The 23164-nt window shown below is 39.6% G+C and overlaps 1 protein-coding gene across 10 annotated transcripts in view; it reads right to left on the bottom strand.

The window, feature by feature from the left end:
• Nucleotides 1-23164, bottom strand: part of SLC38A9 (solute carrier family 38 member 9) — an 88578-nt gene that overhangs the window by 44313 nt on the left and 21101 nt on the right. For 7 of the 10 annotated variants that reach the window (XR_003549473.1, XR_334621.3, XM_006148990.3 and 4 more), the window contains one exon: nt 3993-4125. Coding sequence is in view for 8 of the 10 variants with exons in the window: in XM_006148990.3 (XP_006149052.1) it covers nt 3993-4125 (133 nt within the window). In the remaining 2 variants the exon portion in view is untranslated. Of the gene's footprint in view, nt 1-3992; nt 4253-23164 lie in introns of all 10 variants that reach the window. The other 3 variants (XM_006148992.2, XM_006148991.2, XM_006148993.3) reach the window with 1 other exon arrangement.

Raw genomic sequence — 23164 nt, 5'->3', positions numbered from 1 at the left:
AAAAACCCCTCAAAAAAAAAAAAAAAAAAAAAAAAAAGAGAGAGAGAGAAAGAAAAGAAAAATGGTTTGGTAGAAGAAGAAAAAAATGATCTGAAGTAGTTTAAGGGAAAGGGAAAACAGGATTTTTAATTATGGAAGCAAAAGAGGAGGAGCCAATAAAGACAGGTGGAAGACAATGACTGAGTGGAGAAGTTTCTTATACACATAGCTCCTTACTCCCCCTTCCTCCCTCATTCCTTCCTAATTATACCATCCTATTTTGGAGAGAAAACACATATCACCTGATGGAATTCTACCCATCTCCCTGAGAATAATTCTTTGAGCATAGGTAGTCCTTAAAGGCACAGAAGGTAATTGGTATTAGTCAATAATCTTTTATATTTACCACTCAAAAACCGACAACTTTTTGTTAGATTTAGCATTCAAGAGAAAAATAATGAGCAACCTCTACCTTTTTTTTTCCCTTTTTCTGGAGAAGTTTTTTTTTTTTTGCTATAGGGCGCGTGCGCTCGCCAGACAGACAGAGACAGAGAGACAGCGAGAAATCACCCCCCAGGGGGGATGGTCACACCGCAGTCCCTTCTCCTCCATTCTCCTCTTGGGATCTTGGGCACGCACGCACATGCGCCCGGCATGAGTTTTAAGCCACCAGGTCCGGGATGTGAACCGCGGTCAACTACGTGGGAGTCCAACGACATAGCCATTACGCAACTGCTGGTTCCCTACCTTCTTGAAGTTTAAATTCCAGTTGGAGGACACAATTAGCCAAGACTAGAGGTAGAGTAAAAACAAACATTCAATTCTGTGGTATGCTGTAGCACAGCAGTGACAAACAAAACAAAGCCAAACAATGAAGACTATGGCCCATCTGCTGTAGCACAGCAGTAGAGCAATGCTCTGTGGGCTGAAGGCCAGTGGAAGGTCAAGTTCAGTTTCTGGATTGACCTGTATATGCCAGATGGGTTTGGCTGGCTGGGAAATGCTAGGGGGTAGGAGGAATCATGATATAACACGCCACTGAGGGTGCTTGTCTTTCTGTCACATGAAAGAAATAAAATTTTAAAAAAAGAACTGAAATAATTGGGCAAAATTTCAAAGAAGAGGTAAGCATTAAACCTTAGTAAAAAGACCCACAAGATATGGATTCACATACAAAAAGAAAAAGTGTCAAGCCTTCTCTTTTTATGGACGTGATTGGTGGTATCTTAGGCAAAGAATGTCTTGAATACTATGCATGGTGTGGCTCCGGAAACATATTTCCCAGAGATACAAAGGCATATATGAAAATGGATCTGTTGCCTTCCCTTTACACACAATGCTCTTGGTTCTGGGTTCTTTTGTTTTCTGCATTTAGTAAAAAGAAAAATGGATGAGACTATGTATATGTCAGGCAAGAGAAAAACCACTAGAGCTAGCAAAGTAAATTAAAAAAAGATGAAAACTGAAAGTTATATAGGTCAAGATTAGAAAATACGAAGTTTCAAATTCCTAGGAGATACAGGCAGATGGCAAGTTGGGTCTTGCTCAGGCAGTTGGTCTAAGGAAGTGCTTGTTAAATTTGCAGTTCCCTGTGACCTAGTTAATTTTGATTCAGTAGGCCTAAAACGAGGCCTGAAATTCTGCACATTTAGTAAACTCTGAGTGATATCAAACTGCTGATTTATGCAGGCCACAGTTTTATTAGCATGGATCTAAGAGATATAGGCAACCAAATAATTTTCTTCGCTTTTCCATTTCAGAACAAAAATGTTAAAGTAAATGGGAAATTTTCATAAATAAAAAGGTTTAACTTATAAATACCTGAGAACTGTAGTTTCATATTATTCTCTTAAAAAGCTTTTAAGAATGGACTGGCTTGCAGCTGACAGGTGGTATGGTGGTTTAATGTGCTGGATTCCCACATGTTCGACAATGGTTCAAGTCCCAGGCCTGGTGGCTTGCTTTCTCACTTTCTCTTTCTGTCTGGTCAAATTAAAAAATAATAATGACAAATGGAATTAAATAAATAAATAATTCTTTAAGAAGAAAAGAATGAGCTGGCTCTGTGGCACAGCAGTAATATACTCCTCAAGGAAGCTGGATCCCACACGGCAACCACGGTTTGAATCCCTGGCCTGTCTGGCCTAAAATGTGTCAGGTACACATGCGAGGGCTCAATAGCTGAAAGGCTGGAGGACTAGGGGGAGGGGATTACAGTATAACCAAACCATGTGAAAGGTGCTCATCTCTCTCATATGTACACACGTGCTCTGTCGTGAATAAGCAAAATAAATTATTTTTTAAACCTCTTAGAAAAAATAATTTTGGGATTTCCAGAAAATGAGTGTAGATGCATACACACATTTGTTAACAATGATTATATCACACTGTTAATTTTACATTACTGTTTATATACTTCAATTTACTAGAGTCATCTTAGTGTCAGTTAACAAAAGGGATTCAACTTGGTACACAATGCTGACTTCATTTTCAGGCCAACAATATACATCGAGTTCAGACTTGCCTAGCTGATATCTGTGAGGTCTGTTTCCATGACAAGAGTAAGTTCTAGTAAGTTCTGAACTAGATCAGGAGATACTGGGTTACCTCTAGTCTCCAAAGGGCATAAATAATTCTGTTATGGAAATAAGATTGTAACACAGCTACTGACGTGAAAGCCTTGGGAAAGAAAAAGCCTAAATGTTGCAGAAAAATATTATTCTAAAACATGTTGGAATCCCTACTTTGGCTATCTATACACAAGGAAAATTTGTTTCTTAATTGGCATGTGCGCTTGCCAGAGAGGGACACAGATGCAGGGAAAGGGAGAAAACAGTGGGGCATGATCAGATTGAAATCCCTTTTCCTCCATTTCTCCACCCTGTCAGAATTTGGGGCATGCGCGCGCGTGCACACACACACACGCGCGTGCACGCGCGCCTAGTGTATTTCTCAAGCTGTCAGGTCCTGGACTTGAACTATGTGGTCAGTCACGTGAGATCCAGCTCCTTTAACCACCTGGCAAGGTGCTAGCTCTTATATGTAGTACTTTTGAAAGCAAATTACTTATATATTTCTGATCCTAAAATAATAATACAAAATTTAGAAGATCAACGGTTAACAAACTATAGCTTGGAACCAGCAGTTAGCGTAATAGCTATGTCGCTGGACTCCCACGTAGTCGACCGCGGTTCGCGTCCCGGACCCGGTGGCTTAAAACTCACGCCGGGCGCGTGTGCGTGCGTGCCCAAGATCCTGAGAGGAGAATGGAGGAGAAGGGATTGCGGCATGACCATCCCCCCTGGGGGGTGATTTCTCACTTTCTGTCTCTAATGTCTCTCTCTGTCTGGCGAGTGCACGCGCCCTACAGCAAAAATCTCTCAAAAAAACCCAAGAAAACAAAAAACTATAGCTCATAGGGCAGATCTGACCTTTGACCTATTTATAGCCCCTTTATTAAAAATAGTTTTTATATCTTCCTGTGGCCTAAAAAGTCTAAAACACTTAGCATGTAGCTCTTTTAATCCTACTTTTGATCTATGAAAGGATAATGCTAAATAGGAAAACAATACATACATGTACATACATATTTCAGTTTCTTACTCCTGAACATTTAAAAAATATTTTCTCTTGTGGCTTCAAACTTAAAAATTGAACACACTAATCAGATCTGTTATTATTTATGTTATTAAATAATAACTGCTATCTAAACTGCTACTTCAAGATAATTTATCCTTCCAAGAGTCATTTGTATTGGATATTAGCATTTTTAATCCCCCCCCCCCAAAATCTCCAGACTGTTGTCCCCATAGTAATTGCTTCAAATCTCTATACTGCAGGCTAGATAAGAATGAACTAGCCTGAGATATAAGACATGTATGAATTACTATCTTTGATTTTGTATGATGCTATCCTTGGAACACAGGAAAAAGTTCAACCACAGGGAGTTGTCCTGGTTTTGCCATTCACTGTTCATTTTAACTTTAGACAATCAGTAATGCTTTTCCTCTTACCAGTGCTTTGTCTGCGGGAGTGGTGAGCCGACTGTAGTAATGAATCCTCTTGTTCATGGCAGAGGCATGGTCACTAACCCTCTGAATGACATCATTCACATTGACGATGTTTGTGGGCTCTATATAGAAAGGCCTAGAGAAGGGAATATACACTTGACAAAACACGTTCAGCCAAAAATTCTGGAAGTCAGCCATTGGAGAAAATAACTTCTTGTCCTCCATTAGAAATGGGTGCACAAAGGCAAGGCATTCACTTCTCACTTTTGGTGGGGGAAAAAATGTAATAAAAGAAGTATTATCCTATTCACACAATAAAGCTTTTGTTTCATAACACTTTTAAACAGACTCTTTAATCTTACAAAATTTAGTGAAAGGAAATAGAAAAACTTAAATCAATTATTAAAAAGAAATATAGCAGCTGTCAGTTTCAAATGATAAAATTTAGAATAAGCTTTGAATAGTCTCTCAAAAAGCTTTTGGCACTAAATCAGTGAAATTAAAGACAAAAATGTCCAAAGAGTTCCTACTCTGTCTTTACGGGCCAAAGTCACTGCCTATGATAAACAAAAGTCCTAGTTCTTTGTTCATGTGCTAAGAATAAGTGATCTCAATCATCTCCCTTGTAAGACATACCCAAAGTAGCATCAAATTGCGTATCAGGACAGTAGAGACATTTTGACTCATTCTATTTTCTTGGTTTCCATCAACATACCCTATAATCCTATTATTTATGTGTATGTGTCCTTCCCATGACTATGTCCCAGTCAACTGCTGATTTTCAATCATCAGTTGAGTCATCCCCTTCCGTTCCTTTCTAAAACTCTCTCATTTGTTCTCAAAGCTTCCAATAACCTATCCCAAAAAGGAAAGACCAAACAGAGTTGCATGAAAGGAATATATTCTTCTGCTGATCCTCAGACATCTTGAAGTCACAAATGATTGTGTCCCAAACTGTATATAATTTGCCATTTCAGATTTTATACATCTCCAAGTAATGAAAAAAGTAAGCAAGCAAGCTAGCCAGGAGATTAAGCATTGGTTCCATGTAACTCCTCTGCACTCCTGATTCTAAAAGAAGCTTAAAATTTATTAAGCTGTGGTAATCATTTCTGCAGACACTGTTAATCTAAATACCAAATGACTAAAAATTTAATTTCTGCTATTTTTCAAGTAACTAATTATTTGAGAAATGGCAGTATAGATGTTAAATTTAGTCTTGTCTCTCAACTCAGCACATAGAATTCTGAATCCTTTATTATGTACTCTCTAGCACAGCACCTAAATGGGCATTATCTAGTTCAATTCAATGAATATCTACATAGAGTACTTATTGTGGCAAATATGTGGATATAGAGCTCAACATGACATTTTACACACACACACACACATATGTATGTTTTTTTTTTTTTTTAAACTAGAGGGTATGCATGCTCGCCAGAGAGACAGAGAGGTGGAAAGGAGAAAGCAACCCCATGGGGAACGGTCATGCTGCAATCTCTTCTCCACTTCTCCCTTCTTTGGGTGTATGCACACACCTGGGGTGTTTCTCAAGGCACTAGGCCCAGAACTCGAACCCTATTGTTGGTTGTGTGGAATCTGGCTGCCTTAGCCACCAGTCCATGGAGCTGGCGCAGACATATTATATATATTAAAGGTATAATTCCTAAATGAATTAAGCGGTATCAATAAATTTCAAGGGGGATATAATGAATTGGCCAGAGGCTTAATAAACAGACCCTACTTATAAATTTGATAGCATGATATGACTACCAGTCCTCCCAAAGCATTACAATGTCTTATATAATTTACATCTCTGAAACTCTGTGGTATTAAAAAGCAATATAAAAATATTTACATCTGGAAATAGTTTAATCATACCTAGGGTCACACTCTATAGAGCAGTCTCTTTGCTTTGCAAGAATGATGGCCCATGAAATTGAAGAAAGAATTACAGCTTTAGTGCTAACATAAGGCAGAGATTAAAACTAATCATAGATTACTAAAAGAGACTGACCAGCAAGATAATGATAGAAAAAAATGGAGGTGTTCTTGTAGCTTTTTGCTCTGAAAATTCAATGGTATTAATGTCAAACACTGAGCTGGTTTGAAGGGCTGCTGAAAAGCAGTCCAGGAAGTGCTAAATTTCTTGGCTCCTGGCCTTTTACAGAAGTGTTAACTGTACCAGTTCAGTTGGCTTGAATATTCTTAGAGCAGAATGACTCTGAAAGTTTTTCTTTTCCAACAGTTTTCATCAAGATGCTGACTGCCCATTTCAACAAAGAGTTTGGAATCTTTTCAAAACAGATTCTCTAAAAAAAATGTACAACTCAGCATATTTAACTGATTATTAGAAACATATGCTGAAAGCTTCATTTAAGAGTAAAAAATTATAAATTACACTTCTAAATTGAACTCTATTTGGATCTGAAAACAAGTATAAAACAATACAATACAGAGAAGAAGAATAGTGAGAATAAAGGAAGTTTTTGGAACTTGGGTCTTTTTCTTTTGAACAGTTTCACATGACTGGCCCCTATCAATGCTATTTCCTATTTGAAATGCAGTTCAACCATGCCATACTGAAATAAAGAAATTATATTTGTTTCACCTTATAAATATTTATAGTTAATGCCACAAGGAAAAATGTTTTTAGTAATAAATGAAATTTAAAAATATTTTAAAATGTGACTCAAACCTTGTTTTCATTTAATACACTTATAAACAGAGAAACTTTATTTCTACCTAACACCTTTTCTAGGTTCCACTCCTTAAATTCCTTAAAATTTTTTTAGCTTTTAAATATCTCTCCACCCTTCCACTGGCCAGTTACGATTCTCTGAAGTTTAGTAATAATTCCAAGACTCTTGAGAAGGTTTATACTCAACATGGAAATCCTTGGCTTAAAACTGTCCACTTGTTTATATCCTTGAGACACTTAAACACCTGATAGGTTAGGACAGTTTGTTAAAAAGTGAAAAAGAAATCAGGTTAAAAAAAATCTCATGCAAATAAACATTCAAAACAATGAACCGACTATACTTGTTTCTACTTGCTCAGTAAAACGCTGCATGCCTGCCAGTCAGCTTTTCAATAAAAAAGATGAAAAAGAAACTAACCAGGTTATTGTACTTAGAAATTTCTTGCTGCTATAGAAAAACATTAGTAATTTCTGGCTTACTGACATGTTTTTTGCTTCTTCTGAAACCTAGATAACACTCTCTTAAAAATAAAAGTTCTAGGGAACCAGCAGTTAGCGTAATGGCTATGTCGCTGGACTCCCACGTAGTCGACTGCGGTTCGCATCCCAGACCCGGTGGCTTAAAACTCATGCCGGGTGTATGTGCATGCGTGCCCAAGATCCCAAGAGGAGAATGGAGGAGAAGGGACTGCGGCGTGACCATCCCACCTGGGGTGTGATTTCTCGCTTTCTGTCTCTCTGTCTCTGTCTGTCTTGCGAGTGCACATGCCCTATAGCAAAAACCTCTCAAAAAAAAAAAAAAAGTTCTAAACTCCAATTTTAATCGTTATCACCAAAGGTTAGGTCTATTTAAAGTATTTCTCTATTTTAGCTAATTATAATAATTTGCATTGGTTCTTGAATTTATTAAATAAATATTTAAATGCCAACCACAAATCAAGTTTGTACTAATATTAAATAATGGCCAAGATGGGAGGCTGTGTCTGGCTCCCACTCTCACAGCCATCGCAGTACATAGAGCTCCATAGAGACAGTGCTGGGACAAGTGAGAGCCGGACGGGCACTGGGCTCTCACGGAGGAAAGATAACTAAACATGAGCAAAGGAGATCCTAAGAAGCCGAGAGACAAAATGTCATCATATACATTCTTTGTGCAAACTTGCTGGGAGGAGCACAAGAAGCAGCACCCAGATGCGTCGGTCAACTTCTCAGAGTTTTCTAAGAAGTGCTCAGAGAGGTGGAAGACCATGTCTGCTAACGAGAAAGCAAAGTTCGAAGATACGGCAAAGGTGGACAAGGCCCGTTATGAAAGAGAAACGAAAACCTATGTTCCTCCTAATGGGGAAACAAAAAAGTTCAAGGATCCCAATGCACCCAAGATGCCTCCTTCAGTCTTTTTCTTGTTATGTTCTGAATATCACCCAAAAACCAAAGAGCACATCCTGGACTTTCCATTGTGATGTTGCAAAGAAACTGGGAGAGATGTGGAATAACACTGCTGCAGATGATAAACAGCCTTATGAAAAGAAGGCTGCTAAGCTGAAGGAAAAATACGAAAAGGATATTGCTGCATACCGAGCTAAAGGAAAGCCTGATGCAGCAAAAAAGAGAGTTGTCAAGGCTGAAAAGAGCAAGAAAAACAAAGAGGAGGAGGAAAATGAAGAAGATGAAGATGAGGAAGAGGAAGATGAAGAGGATGAAGATGAAGAAGAAGATGATGATGATGATGAATAAGTTGGTTCTAGTGCAGTTTTCTTTTTCTTGTCTATAAAGCATTTAACCTCCCTGTGGGACCAGCAGTTAGCATAATGTCTATGTTGCTGTGCTCCCATGTAGCCGACCATGGTTCGTCCTGGACCCTGTGGCTTAAACTCATGCCGGGCGCGTGTGCACGCGTGTCCAAGATCCCGAGAGGAGAATGGAGGAGAAGGGATTGTAACGTGGCCATCCCCCCTGGGAGGCGGCTTCTCACTTTCTGTCTCTCTGTCTTTCTCTGTCATTCTGGCTCACGCATGTGCCTTATAGCAAAAACTTCTCCAAAAAAACTGTTAAAGCATTTAACTTCCCTGTCCACAACTCATTCCTTTTAAAGAAAAAAACTGAAATGTAAAGCTGTGTAAGATTTATTTTTAAACTGTACAGTGTCATTTTTTTGTATAGTTGACACACTACCAAATGTGTCTTTAGATAGCCCTGTCCTGGTGGTATTTTCAATAGCTGCTAAACTTGCCTGGTACAGTATGGGGGTTGTAAATTGGCATGGAAAGTTAAAGTAGGTCCTTGTTGCACAGCACAAATTAGATATATGTGGGGATGGTAGTTTTTTCATCTTCAGTTGTCTCCGATGCAGCTTATATGAAATAATTGTTGTTCTATTAACTGAATACCACTCTGTAATTGCAAAAAAAAAAAAAAAAAAAAAAAAAAAAAGTAAGAAGTTGCAGCTCTTTTGTTGACATTCTGAATACTTCCAAGTAAATACAATTTTTTTTATTAAAAAAAATAATGACTAAGATGCAAAACCTCAAAAATCGCATCATGGGGGGAACCAGCAGTTAGCGTAATGGCTATGTCGCTGGACTCCCACGTAGTCGACTGCAGTTCGTGTCCCAGACCCAGTGGCTTAAAACTCACGCCAGGCGCATGTGTGTGTGTGCCCAAGATCCCGAGAGGAGAATGGAGAAGGGATTGCAGCGTGACCATCCCCTCTGGGGGGCGATTTCTCGCTTTCTGTCTCTATGTCTCTCTCTGTCTGTCTGGCAAGCGCAAGCGCCCTATAGCAAAAACCTCTCCAAAAAAAAAAAAAAAAAGAAAATCGCATCAGGGGGACTAGCAGATGGCATGGTGGTTAAGGGCACTAGACTCCCACATGACCAACTGTAGTTGGAGAAGTGGACCTGGCAGTTTGCTTTTTCACCCCTCCCCCCCTGCCGCCCCGTTCCTCTGTCCCTCTCTGTTCAAAATAAAATAGATAAAATGAATAAATAAATAAAGTTAAATAAAATAATTCTAAGGAAAAAAAGAATAATTTCTTAGAATTATTTTATTTAACTTTATTTATCATTGTAATCTCCAAGAGGAGGTTGGTGAATAAGCAATTCCTCTCTATTGAGAAAAATGAAAAAGGAGAACATGAGTGCTAATGTACAATGCAGGAGTGAGAAAGTGCTTTAAAATGTAGTAGTGTGGGGAACCAGCAGTTAGTGTAATGGCTATGTCGCTGGACTCCCACGTAGTTGACCGCGGTTCACATCCCAGACCCGGTGGCTTAAAACTCACACCGGGTGTGTGTGCGTGTGTGCCCAAGATCCCGAGAGGAGAATGGAGGAGAAGGGATTGCAGCGTGACCATCCCCTCTGGGGGGTGATTTCTTGCTTTCTGTCTCTATGTCTCTCTCTTGTCTGCCTGGCGAGCGCACTTGCCCTATAGCAAAAATCTCTCTCAAAAAAAAAAAAATTCAGCAGTGTGATTGACAGTGATCAAAATACCTTTTATACAAGGCAGAAGTTCACTGGTTATCTGGGGCATAGCACCTTAAAAAAGCTGTCAGATAAGATATGCGTTACCTATTCCTTTTCTTCTACAAAAAAGACAGCTGATCCAAATTTGCTGACTTCTTTTATGACATGTGGCTGTCAATAGTATGCTACATGGGTACACAGCAGACATTAACCACCACCACCCCCCCAAAAAAAAAACAACCTGCAAACTTAATCTACCTCCTTCCAAGGTAAAGATGATATTCTAACAGTGATCAAGAAAGTAGTTACCTTTCTTTTTTGTTGTTTTAGCTTTTTGTCATAGGGTGTATACACTCGCCAGAGAGAGAGAAAGTGAGAAATCACCCTGCAGGGGGGAATGGTCACTCTGCAATCCCTTCTCTTCTATTCTCTTCTGTGGATTTTGGACATGCATGCCCATGAGCCCCGCATGATTTTCAACAGTCCAGGACTTGAACCATAGCCAGCCAATTAGGAATCCACCGTCTTAACTACCATGCCATCTGCTGCCCCCCAAAGTAGTTGCTTTTTTAAACATACATGTTATACAAAGAACATGCTGGTAATAGATGCTTAGAAATGTTTTCATTGCAGGACCAGCAGATGTGTAATGGTTATGTCACTGAACTCCCATATGGCCGATTGCGGTTTGAGTCCTGGACCCAGTGGCTTAAAACTCATTTTGGGCAAGTGTGCATCCATACCCAAAATCTCGAGAGGCGAATGGAGAAAGGACTGTGGCATGGCCATCTCTCCTGGGAGGTAATTTCTTGTTTTCTGTCTCTCTGGCAAGTGCACATGCCCTATATAAAAAATCACTCTAAAAATTTTCATTGTTACATGATTTTTATTGCTGAAAATGACAACTGCCATCAATAAAATCTCATCTATGCAATTTCATACACATGGATTCAAAAACTTCTAACATTAAAAATTTACAAATGAAAAATTTAAATGATCTTTGAATCGGTTATTAAATATAACAACAACAAAAAAATAAGTAATGATTATAATACTAAAACAAATGGCACTACTAGTATCTTGGTATGTACTTCATGCAATGCAAGAAATAATATCAATATTATAATTGAAAACTGTCCCAAGCAGAAAATATTTACATATCAGTGAAATTAAATATTTAACATATTTCAATTACAGACATAATATAGCATATTGAATTGTTACTGACATTTTAAAGTGAAAACAAAACTCTTACTATACTGTAAAATTCATTTTATCAAGATTGACCATTACATCTTTTTTAAAATTATTTCATTTAACTTTACTTATTTATTTTAATTTGGTCAGAGAGGGATAGAGTATGTGTGAGAAAAAGAGAGAAACTGAGAAAGCTGCCTGGTCTGGGACTTGAACCACAGTCAGCCATGTGGGTGTCTAGCGCCCTTAACAACCACACCTCCTACTGGTCCCAACTATTATATCTTATAATTTAAAAAATTCTATTATTTATGTTTTATAGGGTATATAATATATAAGTACAGAAGTTTAAGTAGATAATTTGAAAGTGAATATATGTGTGCAGTCCCATTTTCTTCAGGTTTTTTTTTTTTTTTAACCAATCAGAGTGGTATGATGAAAGGTGAATGTTAGCAAACTCTTAGTTGATGGGACCAGCAGTTGGAGTAATGGCTATGTTGCTGGACTCCCATGTAGTTGACCGCGGTTCGAGTCCCGGACCCAGTGGCTTAAACTCATGCCGGGCACGTGTGTGTGCGTGCCCAACATCCCGAGAGGAGACTGGAGGACAAAGGATTGCAGCCTGGCCATCCCCCCAGGGATTTTTAGCTTTCTGTCTCTCTGTCTTTCTCTTTCTGGCAAGCATATGAGCCCTATAGGAAAAAACAACTCTCAAAAAACACAAAAAAACAAAAAACCCTCACTTAGATGAAGATTACGGGTTCCCTATTTTACAATTTTTTTTTTAGACAGATTTTTGCTATAGGGAGCATGAGCTCACTGGAGAGACAGAGAGATACATAGAGACAGAAAGTGAGACGTCCCCAGAGGGGGGATGGCCATGTTGCAATCCCTTTTCTTCCATTCTCCTCTAGGAATTTTGGGCACATACACATACACAACCAGTGGAGTTTTAAGCTGCCAGGTCTGGGAAATGAACTGAAGTTGACTATGGGAGTCCACTGCCTTAATCACCTGCTGGTTCCCCCTATTTTACAATTCTAAATTGTTATTTAGCTATAAGTAAATATTTTAATCAGGAACATATGGACAAAGAATGTGACTTAAAAATTAGTTCCCAGGCACACTTATCTTGATACAGATTCTGCTAAGAATGAGTTTCAAAATCCTTTTCAATGAACTTCATGTTTTCAAAATTTAGTTTTTATAAGTCTACAAATTGCTGTCTTAATTCTACTATACTGAAGACAAATAATCTCTTTTATGGCTACAAAATGATCAGTAACAGAAATGTAAGGTTTGGGTGTTTTTATTTTTTTGGTTTTTGCTTTGTTTTGTTCTTAGCATCAGAACTAAAGGTGCTTAAAGAATTATATAAACACTCCTAAGATTTCAACTTAGGAGGGCAGAAGCCCCTGTAAGTAAACACTTAAACACTAACGCCAACAGTTCTTCAGTTTTTCTCTAGATTGAGGGAAACGGTAATATCACACCACCACTCTATTTCAGCTTCTATATAGAAAGGCCAGTTCCAAATGGGAATGGTAAGATGTCACTCACTCAAGCAACAGGAATGTGGGAAAAATTCCCCAAAGAGCCCATTTCTCTAGGCAGCTCCTCCTTTTACCACTTTATGAGAGTGCCAAAATAAATAATACATTGTTTCAAAATGCTTAAGTGCAATAAGTTAAGAGGAGTGACTTAATATTTTGAGATAAAGTTTGTCTTGCTTTCCAACTTGGGTCTGGCGGAATGGTCCCTGCAAAGAAGGATGGCTATTCTGCCAGCACAAGGTGGAGACTCAAAACCATCAACATTCATTAGTATGTCCATGGCATGGGCTTCAAGAAACATGCCCTAATAGTACTCAAAATTTCCAGAAATTTGCTGTGAAGGAGATGGGGACTCCCGGTGTGCACATTGATACCAGGCTGAACAAAGGTGTCTAGGACAAAGAAATAAGGAATATGCCATACAACATCTGTGTGTGGTTGTCCAGAAAACGGAAATTAAGATTCACCAAATGAGCTCTACACTCTATGTACTTGTTACCACTTTCAAAGATCTACAGTCAGTTAATGTGTATGAAAACTGCTGATTGTCTAATAAAGTTATAAAACCATACACACACACACACACACACACGCTTGTCTTAATTATAAATAAAAGGGGGTAATGAGAAAAATACCAGGCTCACATTTTAACTAAAATTTTTCTTAAAAACTAGAAAGGTAGTCGCTGGGGGAAAAAAAAAAAAACTATAAAGACACACACCTGCACATGCACCAAACACACACACACACACACACACACACACACTAAAAGATAAAAGAAAATAAATGATTCTATAAACACATCTGTATTGAGATACACCTTATTTTTTCACATATACATGTGATTCTTCAAATAACACTAAAACTACTTTCTTCATCATCCTAATTCAAGTAACTGGAAACTGAAAACACAAGAACAAAGGAAGCCCAGCTCTGGTGGCATATGCTGTTAGGACACTGTGCTTGACAGGCAGGGATCACATGGGAAGGTCAGGTTTGATTCCAGTCTGATCTAGCAGCTGGGCATCTTGGTGAATGCATGAAATAGCAGAGATGTGGGAGACTAAGGAAGGAGTATCTTGAGCTCAAAGCTGTCCTGTGCAACTGAGTAGGACCTTGAAAATAGAGCTTGGTGGGACGACTTACGGTGTTGCACAGGTAGCACTACTGTTTAGAATGCTAGAGGACGCATCAGAGGCCCTGGTTTGGGATCCAGGCCAACCTGAACACACCAGGGGTGGTTGTCGTATGTACCTCTTGGCTAGGCCAAGAGAACTGTAGTGACAGTGAGATCCTGTCCAGAAAAAGACCCCTCTGTTTTCTCCCTTTTCTTTTTTCTCTCCCCGTCTCTCTCATAAACATATAAATCAACGAAAATTCAAAACACATCTACTCTTCAAACAGATCATCAAAGAAAAAGAGTCTCTTTCTAATTCCTCTTCTATAACTTAATGCTATGGTTTAAAAGTGTTCCCCCCGGACCAGCTCTGTGGCCTGCTGTTTAAGGTAGGCAAATCCTACATGGTTAACCATGCAGTTCAAGTACTGGACCCCATGGCTTGAGAAGTGTGCAAGAAGTTTGTGTGTGCATGTCCAAAGTCCTGAAAGGAGGGAGAGATGGAGAAGAGACTGTGGTATGACCAGGCGCTTTCTCACTTTCCCTCTCTCTGTCTGTCCAAGATGAGTGCATGTGTCCTCTGGCAAAATTAAAATAAAAAATTATGTAGGAAACTGTTAATTAGAGACTTAAAGGAATTAAAACAGTTAAAAGAATAATTCTGAAATCTATTATTAAATACATTTAATTATATATATTTATTTAAGATGATTTTTTTTTCTTTTTTGGAGAGGCTTTTGCTATAGGGCACGTGTGCTTGCCAGAAAGACAGAGAGAGACAGAGACAGAAAGAGAGCAATCACCCCCCAGGAGGATGGCCACACCGCAATCCCTTTTCCTCCATTCTCCTCTCGGGATCTTGGGCACACACACACAAGTGCCTACCTTTTGGGGTACCTGTTTCTCCCTCTGAGAGAGCCAGATTCTCAAAAATGGTGTTTCTTTTTACCTTTCGTAATGAGCTTCATTACCCACTGCTCTAGCAGACTTCTTTCTCAAATGTTGACAGTCTGTCTCCGTAAACTCTGTGTTATTTGGCCCAGATGACAACCCATTTCTTCTGGTCTCATTGATTCTAGATTTTCTCTGGCTTCCCCCTGCTTCTAAGTCATTCCCTCTCTGCATTCTTACTAGTGTCTCTGATTCCTTGAAAGTGGCATTGTCTGTCGGCATCCTCTAAAATGAGCTTTGGCTGCTTTATGTCCATGTATTCACACATTGTTCGGCCACACTTAGTTCCTATTTGAAGTCACACTCATGGTTCTAACCTTTTTTTTTTGAAGAGATTTTTGCTATAGGGTACGTGTGCTCACCAGAGAAAGACAGACAGAAAGCGAGAAATCATCCCCCCAGAGGGGATGGCCACATCACTATCCCTTCTCCTCCATTCTCCTCTTGGGATCTTGGGCACGCACGCACACGCACCTGACGTGAGTTTAGGCCACCGGGTCCAGGACTCCAACCACGGTTGACTACATGAGAGTCCAGTGACATAGACATTACACTAACTGCTGGTCCCTAAGATGATATTTTAAAAAAATTCCTAATAACCCAAGAATGCTTAATGGGGGATAATAACAGTTCCTTTTCTGGCCTCTCAGTGATATTTAAGGGCAGTTTTGTTTTTGTTTTAAACTTGCCATACAGAGAGAGAGATAGGGATAGAGATAAAGCACCTCTGAAATGGGGCACAGTCATGCTGCAATACGTTCATTTCTCCATCCTATTGGGATTTGAGGTATGCACATATACACTCCCAGTGTTTTTCAAGTCACTGGGGTTGGGATTTGAACTGTACTGTCACCTATGTGGGGTCCAGCTCCTTTAACCACTAGGCCACAAGGCTGATTTATAAAGACAATTTTTATTATAAAATCTTTACTACTTTTTTTTTTTAATTTTATTTTTAGAAGTTTTTGCTATAGGGCGTGTGGGCTTACCAGGCAGACAGAGAGAGACAGACAGGAAGTGAGAAATCACCCCCCAGGGGGGATGGCCACGCCGCAATCCCTTTTCCTCCATTCTCCTCTCGGGATCTTGGGCATGCATGCACACGCACCCGGCTTGAGTTTAAGCCACCGGGTCCAGGACACGAACCACGGTTGACTATGTGGGAGTTCAGCGACATAGCCATTATGCTAACTGCTGGTCCCAAACTTTTACTACTTTTTGAATCCTGGTAATTTATCTATTATCCTTAGACTTAGTCTCTATTCCTAAGGTTTAGGGAAACTAAAATCTTTGGATGGCTATGCCAAAGGATTCTAGGTTTCCTTCAGGGGCGTGAGGTTTAGAGAAAGGCTGGAGATTGTTTTGCTTTCCTGTTGTCCAAAGAGGACATTTTTATCACAACAATTTTTTAAAAAAGGTTTTTGTCATAGTGTGCATATACATATAAGAGAGAGACAGAGAGAAGGACAGTAGTAAATCAACCCAGAGGGGGATGGCCCTGATGCAATCCCTTCTCCATTTTTCTCTTAGGATTTTGGGTACACAGGAACATACACTTGGTGTGATTTTCAAGCCTCTGGATCCAGGATTAGAACTGTGGTCAATCGTGGGAATCAAACACCTTAATCACCATACCATCTGCTGGACCTTTCAAGGAGAATTTTAAAAAACATCTTTTCAACTTTTCTAGACAGTGATAGTAACTCAAATAGTCAAAATTCCTCAATCTGTCATTCAAAGTTGTAACTATCACCAAAATAAATTTTAGAATCTTTTCATTACTCCTAAAAGAAACTCTAGGCCAATTTCTCATCTCCCTAGCCCTTGGCAATCATTAATCTACTACTAACTCTATAGTTTTATCTAGTCTAGACAGTTTATCTAAAAGGAATCATACAATATGTGGTCTTTTTTCTGTAGTTTCATTTTTTTTTTTTTTTTAGAGAAGATTTTGCTATAGGGTGTGTGTGCTCACCGGAAAGACAGAGACAGACAGACAGACAGAAAGTGAGAAATCACCAACTGGGGGGATGGCCATACCACAATCTCTTCTCTTCCATTCTCCTCTTAGGATTTTGGGCATGGACACACAGGCATGAGTTTTAAACCACTGGGTCTGAGATTGGACCGTGGCCAACTACATGGGAGTACAGCGATGTTAACCACTGAGCCATCTGCTGGTCCTGTAGTTTCTTTTTAAAATTTTGCTTGTGCTTGCCAGAGAGAGGGAATGGAGAAAGCACCCCTAATGGGGTGTTGTCACACTGCAATTCTTTCTCCTCCATTTCTCCATCTTGTTGGGATTTTGACATGCACATACATGTACCTGGCGTGTTTTTCAAGCTACCAGGGGCAGGATTTAAAACTATACAGTCAGTCATGTTGGATTTAGCTCGTTTAATCACTAAGCCACAGGCTGGGCTTGTATGGTTTCTTTTATATAGCATAACTTTTTTCATATCTACTGTAGCATCTATCAGTACTTCATTCCTTTTTGTAGTCAAATAATATTCCAGTGCATGGCTATGTTCACATTTTGTTAATCCATTCATGAGCTGATGGACATTTGGGTTGTTTCCACTTTAGGCTAAAGTGATGATATATGTTTACAAGTTTCTATGTAGGTACATGTTTTCATTTATCTTAGATAAATACCAAGGAGTGGACTTGCTGGGTCAAGTGTTAACTCTGTTACATTCTGAGGAACTTTCTAATCCTACCAGCAATATATAATGGTCATGCCCTCCTTTTAAGGAATGATTTTTAATACCAGTTTGTTATCCTTAATAAAATTAATAGAAAAAAGTATATCTACCTATAGATATAATTTTTAAAAAATAAAAATAATTCTCTAAAATATAAAAGAGAAATAAAAAGAAAGTCACTTAGGATAAAAACATGTATTTTTATATGCACTTGCCCAGGCATAACTATAGTCAAAGAAATAATGTAGAAGATACTATGCCTGCCTCTTTTTTGTAGTGAAGAAGCCAAGATATAAGAGAAGTGAGATTAGAAGACATTCTGTATGTGAAGCATATGTACAGCAAAACAACAGAAATGGACTAGACAGTGGCTGGTGGTTAAGGTAGCTGGATCCTACATGGTTGTATGCACACTTGGAATCTCAGATCCAGCAGCTTGAAAAACATGCTGGGCATGTGTGTGTGTGTACTTACACTCCCAAGAGGAGAAGGGACTGCACTGTGGCCATCCACCTACAGGGTACTTTCTTTCTTTTTCTTTACCTGTCTTTCTCTGATGAATACACATGGCCTATGGCAGAAAAAACAAACAAACAAAAACCAAACACAACAGCAATAGAGGTACTATTATACAGAAATAAAAGCTAATGTTAGGTAAAAAAGTAGAATAAGTACTCACAGATGAATGATACATGCAATAAAAGAAAGAGAAAAATAAGCTTAACTATAATAGTGATAACAAGATAAACTATGAACTATTGAAGCAGAAAAACGAGGATGTTCTTGTAAAGAGCCAGGCCTTTGGGATCAGCAGTTAGTGTAATGGCTATGAGCTGAACTCCCATGTAGTCAACCGTGGTTCGAGTCTTGGACTCGGTGGCTTAAACTCACACTGGGCGCGTGTGCGAGTATGACCAAGATCCTGAGAGGAGAAGGGAGGAGAAGGCATGGCTATCCCCCCTGGGGGGTGATTTCTCACTTTCTGTCTCTGTCTTTCTGGTGAGCACACACGCCCTATAGCAAAAACCTCTCCAAAAAAAAGAAGAGCCAGGCCTTTTTACAAGTACAACAACAAAGTAATTCCCTATATTATTTTATAGAAAACATATTTCCTAACTTGAGATGTTGAGATTTTAATTAACCTTCTAATGCTTAAGCTGGTGGTGTGATGGTTAAGGTGGCTGGCTCCCACATAGCTGACTGTGTAGTTCAAGTCCTAGACCCAGTGGCTTGAAAAACATGCCAGGCCTATGTGTGTGCATGTCCAAAACCCGAGAAGAATGGAGAAGGGACTGAAGCATGACTATCCCCCAGGGGGATTTCTCACTTTCTCTCTCTCTCTAATGCGTGCACACACTTCAGTCCAAAAACAAACAAAAAACAAAAGCACTAAAAAAAAGACCTTGGCAGTCATCGTTTTAAAAATTATTTATTTATTTATTATTTTGTTTGCTATAGTGCACATGTATTCACCAGAGAGAGGCAGACAGAGAGAGAAAGACAGAGAGAGACAGAGAGATAGAAAGCAAGAAATCACCCCCCAGGGGGGATGGTCACACCGCAATCCCTTCTCTTCCGTTCTCCTCTCGAGATCTTGGGCATGCACGCACACGCGCCCGGCGTGAGCTTTAAGCCACCGGGTCCGGGACGCGAACCGCGGTCAACTACGTGGGAGTCCAGCGACATAGCTATTACGCTAACTGCTGGTTCCCTGGCAGCCATATCTTATAATAAAGAAATAGAGAATAGGGGCCAGCAGTTAGCGTAATAGCTATGTTGCTGAACTCCCACATAGTCAACTGCGGTTCGCGTCCCGGACCCGGTGGCTTAAAACTCACGCCGGGCGCGTGTGCGTGCATGCCCAAGATCCCGAGAGGAGAACGGAGGAGAAGGGATTGCAGCATGGCCATCCCCCCGGGGGATGATTTCTCGCTTTCTGTCTCTCTGTCTCTCTCTCTCTGGCGAGCACATGCGCCCTATAGCAAAAACCTCTCCAAAAAACAAAACAAAACAAAACAGAAATAGAGAATAGATCAAAAGAAGAAATACAGTACTGTATTAAGAAAAGAGGCCATGGAAAAGTCATGTGATAGACTTTCAGGAATAATTTTGGATAAAACTTTAAAAATAACAGATAAGTTAAAAATACATCATTTCAGGATGTTATTTTTACAACATCAATCCCTTACCATTGAGCTACAATCAGCCACTAGACTCTAACAACACTGTTGCATTTCATATGCTTCTGTTAATTTAACAATACTTTTTTTCAAGTCAACTTGTTCAAAGACACCTCAAATTCCTAATTATACATTTGCAATTGCTCTTATGGTTTCTATAGTACAGCTAACGTTAAAACTCTCTTGACTAAATACATATTTGGAAATAACAGTGAATAAATAAGATGCCATCTCAGCCCTTGATACCATTTCCTCCCAACAAAACAGCTTTGACTTTGCCCTAAAGAACATGTCAGGCCAGCAGATGGTATAGCAGTTACATCACTGGACTCCCACATAGCCGACCTTGATTTGAGTCCTGGACCTGGTGGCTTCAAACTCACACCAGGTGTTTTGTGTGTGTGTGTGTGTGTGTGTGTGTGTGTGTGTGTGTGTCCAAGATCCTAGGAGAAGAATGGAGAAGGGATTGCAGGATGGCCATTCCGCCTAGTGGGGTGGTTTCTTGCTTTCCTTCTTACTGTCTTTGTTGCTCTCTCTGGCAAGCACAGGAGCCCTAAGGCAAAAGCCTCTTAAAGGAGCAAACAAAAGAGCACTAGTCAAACCTAATCAGGATTACTCTTTCTTCAGGCTCCTCCAAATAGGTTTAATGAGGAAGAGAGGAAAGAAGGCAAAAAAGGCTATCTAGATTCCAGGCAAGTTAACAATAAAATCAGATAGATCTGGGAAAGAAAAAGAAACAACTTAGGAAAGCAGATATGAATACGAGAGGGAAGTTAACCAAAGATATCTAGAAAGAAGGAAAGTGTATGTAAGAATTCAAGAGAATAAAAGGATTTTGATGGAACTAGAAATAAGATCCCAGTCTAAAAAAGTCAATATTCAGATTTAAGACATTTCTTAACTCCAGGGCTAGGTTTGCCCTCTGTAAGGATGTAGCAAAAAAGAAAGTTCCCTTGGTGGAAAAATGACAGTGAAAAGTAGGAGAGCAGAGAAGTGAGAGAAGTAGGGGGGTATGTAGGGGGGATCAGCAGTTAGCGTAATGGCTATGTTGCTGGATTCCCACGTAGTTGGCCACAGTTCGCATCCCAGATCCGGTGGCTTAACCTCACGCCGGGCGCATGTGCATGTGTGCCCAAGATCCCGAGAGGAGAATGGAGGAGAAGGGATTATGGCGTGGCCATCCCCCCTGGGGGGTGACTTCTCGCTTTCTGTCTCTCTGTCTCTGTCTTTCTGGTGAACGCAGGCACCCTATAGCAAAAAAATTCTCAAAAAAAAAGGAAGTGGGCCCAGGGGGAGAAGGGGAAAGGAGCTAGGCAAAAGGAAGGGAGAAGCAGGAAGAGTGCAGAAGCAGTATCACTCAGCAGGCTGGTCCTCATTACCACACCACTGATAAATGGGCAAAGTACTAGTTCATTTACTTAACACTGACAACAAGTTCCTCAAACTACAGTATATACAGAGCTGGAAACCAGCCCTTGTGGGAAAAATTTTCTTTTATTGTACATCTGGATAACCTCCAAATATGAAACCACCAGACCTCAGTATTCACTTCTAACCTCTGTCCTTTGGCCAGGATCTATCCTTACCTATTAATAGATAAATCCCCTTTTGCCTTAGTAAACCTCCTGTCTTCCCCTCTCTCCTAGGACCACAAGTACCAAAAAGAGTCAATTCATGCTACTCTACAGTGACAGCATTAGTGACAAGTGAAACAGAGATGCAGGTTTATAGATATACAGACTAGTAGATATTTTTAAATAGAAGGTGTCCTAGCATGTTTGACAGGCACTAGGAAGGCTGCCTTTTATAGACATGCACCTCTGCCCAGTTTGCTTATCAGAGCACTTGAAATTTTATCAATTAGAGAGATCTTGAACCTTTAGGTTAGTGTTTTATATTTCCAGAATTCTCCATGTTTAAATGCACGTAGCCATGGAAAGATAATAGATAAGTCTTGGACATATGAGATTTTCTTTTTTCTCTTTTGAGAGTGACTTTTATTTATTTATTTTTTCCTGCCATAGAGGGCATGCACTTGCTAGGGAGACGAGAGAGACAGAGGCAGAGAGACAGAAAGCAAGAAATTACCCCCCTGGGGGGGAATGGTCACAGAACAATTCCTTCTCCACTATCCCCTCAGAATTTTGGGCATACATACATACACACACACACACACACACACACACACACATACACGCCCAGCATGAGTTTCAAACTGCTGGGTCTAGGACCCAACCAAGGTCGACTACCTGGGAGTAAAGTGCCTTAAACACCATGCCACCTGGTGGCCTGAGATTATTTTCTACAATAATACCAAGCTGACAACAGAACCCTACAAGAACAGGACAGATTTAAGTACTGGTGAGTAAGAGACAGGAAAAGAAAGTATGATTTACAAATCACTGCCTAGGGGGTTAAGCCTGAGTGAATTCCTGCCCTGGATAACAGAGCAAGAGAAGAAAGACACAAAAGTTCTAGGCCCTGGAAAAAAAAGAAAAAGAGGAACCAGAGATAGAGGAAGGCTGAAAAAGAAGGAAGGTTCAAAAACAAATGAACCACTTCACAATTTGGGCATAGGCTGGTTGAGATGATCGACTCCCTCAAGGCACAGTCCCAGAGCAGCAGCAGAATATGAAGGGGTCCTGAATACCAGTTCTATTTTTGGTTTCCAGAAAGTCTAGGAAAAGCAGGAAAACAATCTCTTAGACTACTCATTGCCAATGGAATATATCAAATACAATATAGGAAACTTCTACACCTTTCTCTCTTTCCACCCACATTTCTCACTTCACCCCAGACCAAGTGAAAAGTTGATGGGGAAGGGGAGGTATGCAGAGCAAAAGTGGACCTTTGAGATTGAAAAAGTTCCCCTAATCATTCAAATGATTATAACATGTATCCTTCCCCTAAAATGGCAAGCTCCTTCCTCCACCAACATTTAGTAATACCCCAGTTCTTTCAAAATGATAAAAAGAGCCAGCATACACCATATTATCTTGCAGTTTGAAGCAGTTATGAAAATGCTTACATTTGAACTAATATATAATTTTGACTGCCACCTAGTGGAAGAGATAGGAAACCACAAATTAAACAGGATAAGGAATAAAAAATTTCAAATATTTTCTTTAGTCTGACAGTCAAGGACAGTTTGTCAAAGGGTGGTGATATGTAGGATGGTTTTAGGTAGCACAAGGATGAATGCTATTTTAACTAGTTGGTATATTTACAGCAATGCATTTTACAAAAAAGTATAACACTGTAAAACCATTATTTCACAAATACGTGATGAGGATAAATTAACACCTTATTT

Source organism: Tupaia chinensis, unplaced genomic scaffold, assembly GCF_000334495.1.
Source record: "Tupaia chinensis unplaced genomic scaffold, TupChi_1.0 Scaffold000251_1, whole genome shotgun sequence".
Classification (NCBI taxonomy): Eukaryota; Metazoa; Chordata; class Mammalia; order Scandentia; family Tupaiidae; genus Tupaia; species Tupaia belangeri.
Note: the sequence above shows the minus strand (reverse complement) of the source record. Positions and strands in the feature narration are given on the sequence as shown.